Raw genomic sequence first — 8,767 nt, 5'->3', positions numbered from 1 at the left:
CAACGTTTGATTCATGGCATAAGCTTTCGTGCGCGTGCGCACCTCCTCAGCTCTTTGCTTCAGACCGACACAGCTCACCCCACCTGAATCTATCCACCAAGGAGGTAAACATAAACATCTGCAGCCCCTGAAGGCTCAGCTCCTATGCAGGACGCGGGTCCCGCTCAACGCACAAAGACTGTCTTACGCCTTCGACAGGGACGCCGCCCCACTCTCCGGCGTGGCCCGCGCAACCTCAAAGCCGGCCACCTCCCTAGACATCCGGTGACCGAAAACGCCCTTCTGGCCTCCTCCCGCCTCTATGGTATGGTCGCGCGGAGCGGAGAGGGCGCGTGCCTTTCCCCCCATCACTCTCGCGAGACCTTCCGGGACGAAAGGCAGCGACGGGGCTCCAGCGGGGGCGTTTGCGTGGAACGCGCGTGCGTGTGACGCGGGGCCTCGGTCCTGCCCTATCAGGGCCGAGGAGCGCGAAGGTGGCTCAGACTCCCGCCAAATACAAGCGCGAGCCGAGGAGGGAGGGGGAAGGGAGCCCGTCACGGAGAGCGCGGGGGGGAGCGGCCCTTCTCTCCATCCTCCCCCCTCCCGGGTATGTCAGTTAGGCGGCGAAAGGCCTGAGGGGGGTGCCCCCCGGTGTGGCGGTTTCCCCTCTTGGCGGCGAGGGGGGGCGAGTGGCAGGTAAGAGGGAAGGAGGGGGTGAGAGACCCAGCACTCTCTCTCCCCCCCCCGAAATTGATAATTGGAGATTGTGCATTTGTTGGGAGGGGGAAGGGTGAGTCCTCTCCCCAATAACTGTGGAGGAGGAGGAGAAAGAGAGAAAGTTAACTATGGGGAAAGGAGGAGGAAGAAGAAGAGGGAGGGGTGTATTTGTATGACTTTTTGCAATTCATTGTTATAAAGTTAAAAACCTATAAATAATATCTATCTATATCTATCTATAGATAGATATAGATATATAATATAAATAGATATAGATAGTTATAACAATGAATTGCAAAAAGTCATACAAATACACCCCTCCCTCTTCTTCTTCCTCCTCCTTTCCCCATAGTTAACTTTCTCTCTTTCTCCTCCTCCTCCACAGTTATTGGGGAGAGGACTCACCCTTCCCCCTCCCAACAAATGCACAATCTCCAATTATCAATTTCGGGGGGGGGAGAGAGAGTGCTGGGTCTCTCACCCCCTCCTTCCCTCTTACCTGCCACTCGCCCCCCCTCGCCGCCAAGAGGGGAAACCGCCACACCGGGGGGCACCCCCCTCAGGCCTTTCGCCGCCTAACTGACATACCCGGGAGGGGGGAGGATGGAGAGAAGGGCCGCTCCCCCCCGCGCTCTCCGTGACGGGCTCCCTTCCCCCTCCCTCCTCGGCTCGCGCTTGTATTTGGCGGGAGTCTGAGCCACCTTCGCGCTCCTCGGCCCTGATAGGGCAGGACCGAGGCCCCGCGTCACACGCACGCGCGTTCCACGCAAACGCCCCCGCTGGAGCCCCGTCGCTGCCTTTCGTCCCGGAAGGTCTCGCGAGAGTGATGGGGGGAAAGGCACGCGCCCTCTCCGCTCCGCGCGACCATACCATAGAGGCGGGAGGAGGCCAGAAGGGCGTTTTCGGTCACCGGATGTCTAGGGAGGTGGCCGGCTTTGAGGTTGCGCGGGCCACGCCGGAGAGTGGGGCGGCGTCCCTGTCGAAGGCGTAAGACAGTCTTTGTGCGTTGAGCGGGACCCGCGTCCTGCATAGGAGCTGAGCCTTCAGGGGCTGCAGATGTTTATGTTTACCTCCTTGGTGGATAGATTCAGGTGGGGTGAGCTGTGTCGGTCTGAAGCAAAGAGCTGAGGAGGTGCGCACGCGCACGAAAGCTTATGCCATGAATCAAACGTTGTTGGTTTTCAAGGTGCCCCTGGACTCGAACTCTCTTCTGCTAAGTGTAGGGTGCTGGGGGGGGCATGGTGGGTGTTGGGGGGGGTTTCTCCGAAGAGAGACCTGCTTGATTTGTGAGTTGAGGTCTGAGGCTCAGTCTGTGTATGATGCAAAGTCTGGGATCATGTGTAGTACATTCGTGCACATGGCCCGCCCTGGTGACAAGGAGGTGTCTATCATTCTAGAGCGAGGTGGGAGCTAAAATGGTGATGGCTAAGGGGCTGAGTGAGGCCGAGATACAGATCAGGTGTTTTAGAAGAGGGGGAGGGTTGTAATAAGGTTCGATTGGGATGTAAAGTATTGATGTTGGGAGGTTTGAGGGGAAGTCCTGGTCACCCTGGAAGGATTAAAAGGGCAGTGGAAGCATGTCAGGAAGTAAGGCTTGCGTGGGGGAAGAAGCTGGGCTGAGGACTGTCAGTTCTGTTCAGAGAAAGCAAATAACAGGACTGGGATGCCAAGATGGTATGAGGATTGATCAAGACTTTCCCCAGAAGGCTAAAGGTTTACAGAATGAAGCTGGTGTGGGGGGAATGGGAGGGTTTCATTAGATCAGAGCCTAGTGCCTGCGGGCGATCTTAATCTTAGTAGTCTTGTGTGTAGAACTGTGTTTGTGATACTAGTTATAACTTTTTGCTCTTTGCAGCTATGGAGTGTCAAGCTAAGCCAGCAACTCCAGCCAGGAAACTCATACAAGGTAAACACGCTGATAGAGGGGGGGGGGGACTTCACACTCCGCATTGCTTTGCTAAATTATTTTTGGCCCTGGTCACACAGGAGGATTTGCCCCGCAAGAGGGACGGATCGGGGGCGCATCAAGCGGGCACGATCACACTGCAACATCTGGGAAGCGTCACACACACGTCCCCGATCCGTCCCTTTGGCTCAAAAATGCGCATTTAAAAGGTACTAGCAACAGAGCACTACCTTCCAGATGATGCACGGCAACTCCAGGCGTCTGGTCGGGGAAGCGCTGGTAGCCCGTTGCAGCCAGCGTCGTTCCCCTTCCCACGCATGCGCACAACTGCACTACTGCCGGTTTGCTGCACAACGTGTGATCAGCTGCTGGAGCACGGAGCTGCGGGAGCACGTCGGATCGCGCTCCTGGGGTTCTTTTTGCTCCGGCTCTAATTTGCCTCCCTTCGGCAGCAGATCATCCCGCTCGTGTGACCGGGACCTTTGTTACAGACAATTATTTACATAGCATCTTACGATTATACCACACGCAAGTGCTGTTTTCTCACTTTGCTGTTTTCAAGCCTTGGTGTGCTGTTGTGGATGTTGCTACTCCAATTGATTCATTTCCAGGCATGTCCAACTTCAAACAGGTAGTGATCTATTTTTTCCGGTCAAAAATGCCAGTGATCTACCACCATGAAAATAAAGTTTCAAATTAGATTTTAACACACTAAAGTTGGGTTCCACCCACCCCCCCATTTATAATGCACCTTCTGTCATTTACTGGTAAGCAAAATAAGCAAAAACAAAACAGAGACCAAGATCCAGAAAGAACTGCGAACATTTTTTATTTTTTATTGAGTTATAACTTTCTTTAACTGTCTCAATAACTTTCCTTAACTTTTATTCAGAGTTATTTGTGTTAAATGTAGGTCAAGTATTGATCCAGGCTGATCTTGCGCAATCTTGAAAACTTCGCTCTTGCTCATTAGTGAGATATCTGAGCCTGCATTTCATCCACCAGCTTTTTGAAGTTGGGTGAATATTGCGTGAGGGCCAGTCTCAGGGAATCCTGGAGATGTTCATCTGTCATGTTGGAACGCTGTGTACTCTTTGTCATTTTCAGATGGGAAAACGCAGATTTACACAAATAAGTTGAACTGAAACAGGAAACACCAATAATCAAATACCACCAAACAATCATCAAAAAACCCCAAACACCTGTCCAGCAAACCAGGCGACCAAGTGGGGCTGGTGTAGAGATGTGAAGGCCCGGAAAAAAAACAGAAAAATTCGGGGGGGAAACGGTCTTTTCCCTTTTTTTCCTGAAGCCTTTTTTGTTTTTTTCCGAAAAATTGAAAAAAGAAAAGAAATTAATTATGGAACATTTTATTTTAACATGATGAATAAAATATTTTAAGACAAGGTGTTCAAATATTTTCCAAATCATTTCTAAAATATATATATATATATATGGTATCAGATTGATCTAATTTCTGTGTACTGAGGACAAGTAAGTCCTAGGTTACAAACTGAACTCTCCAATGCAAGAACAAGATGCATTTCTGCCTTTAGGAGGTGCGATTGTCAGAAGAAAATAAAAAGGTTTCAGTTTTGTTTTTGCATGTGGGTGGGTATTCTGTTTGTAATAATTGTTTGGATACACTATATTTTTAATAGGCTAGTTGTGATCATTTCATGCCAAGTAAAAATGTCCATAGTCATATTTTATGTTCCTAAAGTAACAGAATGACTTTCAATCTGGGAAAGACAAAAGAAATGCTAATGTAGCATTTTTTTCAATGTTTCCGAAAATTTCCATTTCCCCTCGAAAAAAACTGGGAAAAACCTGGGTTTTATTCCAAGCTTCAAAATTTCCGAAAATTTTACATCTCTAGGCTGGTGATCTACCTCTGACCCCTCCGCAATCTACTGGTAGATCGCGCTCTACCTGTTGGACATACCCGATTTACACTAATGGAGGATGACGCCGTGGTGACACAAACACCATCTTATCCATGTTAACAGGAGGCTATTAAGGCAAAAATGGTAGTGACAAAAGGGGGGGGACACGACATGCACTGAACGTTCAACCTGCAGGCGAGCCCTTGTTTGTTTTTAACCTTATCTGGTACCTACAAAATTGATTTGCTTTTTCAATAAAGGAAACCATGGCCCTCAGTTTGCAAGACCTGAGCAAGGCTATTAATAAGTTTTGGAAGTCATTAATTCATAGGGTTGCCATAAGTTGGAAATGACTTTACGGCACTTAACATAGGCACACACCAAATTAGTATTTTAGATAACAGTACTTCTACATGATATACGTTCCTCAACCATGTCAAGTAGGTTAGGCAGAGAGATTATGACTGGCCTGTGGGCACTCTCTGAGCTTTGTGGCTTCTCTGGGATTTAAACCCGAGTCTTCTTGAATCTACTGTGCCCACGGCAACATATGATTATGCAGAGGGCTAGAGGGCTATGCTTGAGAATGAAAAGCATAGTTCAAATAGGTTTCTGCTGACTTCTATGTGAACTGCACAACATCTAGTATATGGACATAATTTTATTTTTCTAGCTCAATATTGTCTGCTATGACTGCCGGTAAGTCCCTAGGAGGCCGGGAAATAAGATTCTTAATAAACATCTACCTGTGATCATGTAATCCGAGAGGTCAGAGATTGAACCTGGGGTATTCTGCCTTCGAAGCAAGTGTCGGGCAGTGGGACATCTTGAGTCAAACTATGGTTCTGTGTAGCTCAGAACTGTCTGCTATTATTAGCAGAAGCTCCTAGGGAACTCATACTTTCCTAGCCCTGCAGCCTTGAACTGGGCATGATGGGGATTTAAACTTGGGCCTTTGTCAGAATTCGACCCTTGCCCGAGTACATCATCTTTGTAACTGTGGCTCTCTGATGTACATAGCCATGTTAGTGCTTCACCAGGTGTTCCCCTCCCCGCTTGTAGTTCCCAATATGTACATAGCTATGCTTTGTTAGTGCTTCACCAGCTGTTCCCCTCCCCGCTTGTAGTTCCCAATTTCCCATTTAGCACCTGCTGGCATTGTATCAATCGGTCTGCAAGGTCCTCCTCTGACATTCTTGCGGGAGGGACGATTGAGACATGTCTGTGTGAACCTTAGATTAGCTGCGCCTGAAACTCTGTGAAAGGAAACATCCTCCGCATAGGCCAAGAGAACTTTTGCTATTTCTCGTTCTCATGGCCTTCGAGAGAGACTCAAATGATAACATTCTCACCGTCTTAATTGAGCTGTTGTTGTTGTTGTTCAGTCGCACAGTCGAGTCCAACTCTTCGCAACCCCATGGACCAGATCCCACCAGGCCTGTATTGAGCTGTATTAACGTGTATTAACCTGTCTATGCACTATGTAATCGTGATGTATGAATGAGGACTGGACCAGAGATCTCTTAGATTCCCACTTTGTAATATTCCTCAGTTCTGTCAAAGAGTTTGACTTTACAGCAACTTTCCTGATTTCACAATAAAGCTTGTAAAAGGACTTATTGGATCTGAGAGTTCCTGCGAGGCTGGCAGCTTTGTGTATGCAAAGCTGGTGCTCTACCACTGATACAGAGCCCCTTCCCTTTCAGATGTTTAGTACTTCTCTTAACTGTGACCCCCTTGCTGTTTCAGCTCGGCTGCCTTTCAAGCGTTTGAATCCCGTGCCAAAGGAGAAACTTGATGCAGACTCTGGAGTCAAAAAATTAAGGAACTCTCAAAATGTTCTTGATCAGAACAATGCCCAGTGTCCCAGTTTGTCGGATCTGTCACCAGACGATGCAGAGAACAGTTGCCGAGTGGAAACCAAAACACAGTTTATTCCAAAACTTGTTAATGGGAAGGGTCCACTAGATAGCTTTGTGAAGAAAAACAATACAAGTCCGTCTTTACCCTCAATAGACTTGACAGAGGATTCTAGCGATGGACCGAGCAGTAAGGGAGATCACGGGACATCGAAAGCAGAAGGTGTATTGACAGAGAAAGCTAACGAGATGGCAAGCAAGCCTAGCTCACAAAAACCTGTTTGCAATAGCCAAGTGGGTGTACTGGCAGAAACTGATCCTCTTTCCCCGGCTGCGGCACATAAAGGTGAATTATCAGATGTGTTGCTTGCGGAGACGGGTGTCAACAGGGCCAAGGAGGGGGCACTCAAGAATGTCCTGTTTCAGAGGAAAATGCCCGTGGTTCTCTTGGAGGATATCATGGCCATCAGATCCCCCAAGCCTGCACCTTTGGAAGGGAGCCCGCCTTCTGGAAACGATACAAGCGGGTCTAGTCATGTAGAGGACTCTGCGTGCACAAACTCCTCCTTCAGTTCTCTCTCTTCTATCAGCTCACCGGAGACTCTGCCTGCCCACGAGCAAACAAGAGACGCCGATCCGTTAGCCTCATCGACGCCTGTCCGAAAGGTTAGTAGCTGTTACAGAAAAGTGGCAAAGATAGTAGGAATTGCTTGCTGGCTCGAGGAACTTCTGATTCTGTCGAAGGTGCAGAATCTTTCTGGTTCCATCCCCCTGCATCTGCTGCTTTCTGCCCCTTTTCCCATCTCTCAGGGATCTTTTGTCTTGGGCACTACTGTTCTCAGACGCGGCGCCTGTGTGTTCCTTGTCTGCCATCTCTGGGAGTTCCTGGCAGAGCGTTCTGCTCCCTCATGGCATAAAACAAGTTCTTCCAACTTGGCCTTTTGTCGCAGTGTATATTAGGCCCAGCTGCCCCCATTGTTTGCCTGATGGGCACCTTGGAGCCAAAAGTGTATGATCGCATACAGCCCAGCCCCATCATAAGTGGTCAGACCCATCTTCTATATAGTGAGGTGAAATGTCCTGAAATTTTGTAGCCCTGGGTGGTGGGGAAGGAGGGGTTGTTTTTCGGAAGGGGGGGGGGATGGAAGTTGGGTGGAAAAGTTGAAACGTGCAGTACTTTCTTATGTAGCCAAAACAAATTTTACCGCTCTGACAAACCATGCTCCCTCTAAGCTGTGGAGTCTTGTGAGCAAAGATTTTACTTTGTGAGCTGCTGGCATTAAAGTTGTGAGCGAGCCATTTGGCTGCTGCATAAATTAGTTTGCTCTGGAGCTAAGACAAAAATGTGTGAGCTGGAGGCTAAAAAACTGTGAGCTAGCTCACACTAACTCAGTTTAGAGGGAACACTGCTGACAACATAAAATGCATAATTTATAAATAGATGATTGTACTCGTTGGCATATTTATAAAATTTAAAAATATAAAAGCCTTAATTTCCTGCAAGCGAAATGTCAAAAACACCCAATGCTAGAGAGAGCTGCATATTGTGATACCCAATGCTACCTTAACCTTTTCATACGTATCTCCGTGTTTGATATCTGAGAGGTAGGGCAAAATAAAAGGTGAAATTAGAAAACCCAAATTCTTTTGTCTATTGTAAACAGTGTGCTACTTAGACAAAAACAGTCTTTAACCACAATATGACTTGCAAGCAACATATTTAGATACTGAATTAAGCACTATACCATTGCATCATTGAACTCTTTCAGCATTATCATATCCATTATTATGAATCAACTATGAACAAAATTAGTCACTCTTCAACAAAAACACATCTTTGAAAATGCTAACAATACCTTCAGCAAGGCAGGGCAATAAACTGCTTGTTTCCCAGTCTGTGCATTTGTGTTTCTGTCCTTTGAGGAAAGAAGAAGAGTAGATTTTTATACCCCATTTTTCTCTGCCTTAAGGAATCCCAAAACTTACAGTCGCCTTTCCCTTTGTCTCCCCACAACAGGCACCTTGTAAGGTAGGCAAGGTTGAGAGAGTTCTGAGAGGCCCAAGGCCACCCAGCTAGAAATGTGAAGGGCCCCCCCAAAACCCGGAAAAATTGAAAAAAAACCCTGTTTTTTCCCTGAAGTCTTTTTTGTTTTTTTCCGAAAAATTGGAAAAATTGAAAAAAGAAAAGAGAAAAAAAATGATTATGGAACATTTTATTTTAACATGATGAATAAAATATTTTAAGACAAGGTGTTCAAATATTTTCCAAATCGTTTCTAAAAAAATATGTATGGTATCAGATTGATCTAATTTCTGTGCACTGAGGACAAGCAAGTCCTAGGTTACAAACTGAACTTTCCAATGCAAGAACAAGATGCATTTCTGCCTTTAGGAGGTGCTATTGTCACCAGAAAAGAAAA

General features: G+C 47.1%; 1 protein-coding gene across 1 annotated transcript in view; it reads left to right on the top strand.

The window, feature by feature from the left end:
* The first annotated feature begins 479 nt into the window (after positions 1–479).
* The window catches only part of CHAF1A (chromatin assembly factor 1 subunit A), a 46,748-nt gene continuing 38,460 nt past the window's right edge, over positions 480–8,767 (top strand). The window contains exons 1-3 of the mRNA XM_015406749.1: positions 480–675; positions 2,552–2,602; positions 6,238–7,013. Coding sequence (XP_015262235.1) covers positions 2,554–2,602; positions 6,238–7,013 — 825 coding nt within the window. The 5' untranslated portion in view covers positions 480–675; positions 2,552–2,553. The remainder of the gene's footprint in view (positions 676–2,551; positions 2,603–6,237; positions 7,014–8,767) is intronic.

This window comes from Gekko japonicus, unplaced genomic scaffold (genome assembly GCF_001447785.1).
Source record: "Gekko japonicus isolate JY-2015 unplaced genomic scaffold, Gekko_japonicus_V1.1 scaffold1972, whole genome shotgun sequence".
Classification (NCBI taxonomy): domain Eukaryota; kingdom Metazoa; phylum Chordata; class Lepidosauria; order Squamata; family Gekkonidae; genus Gekko; species Gekko japonicus.
The sequence above is the reverse complement of the archived record's forward strand: the minus strand, read 5'-3'. Positions and strand labels throughout refer to the sequence as shown.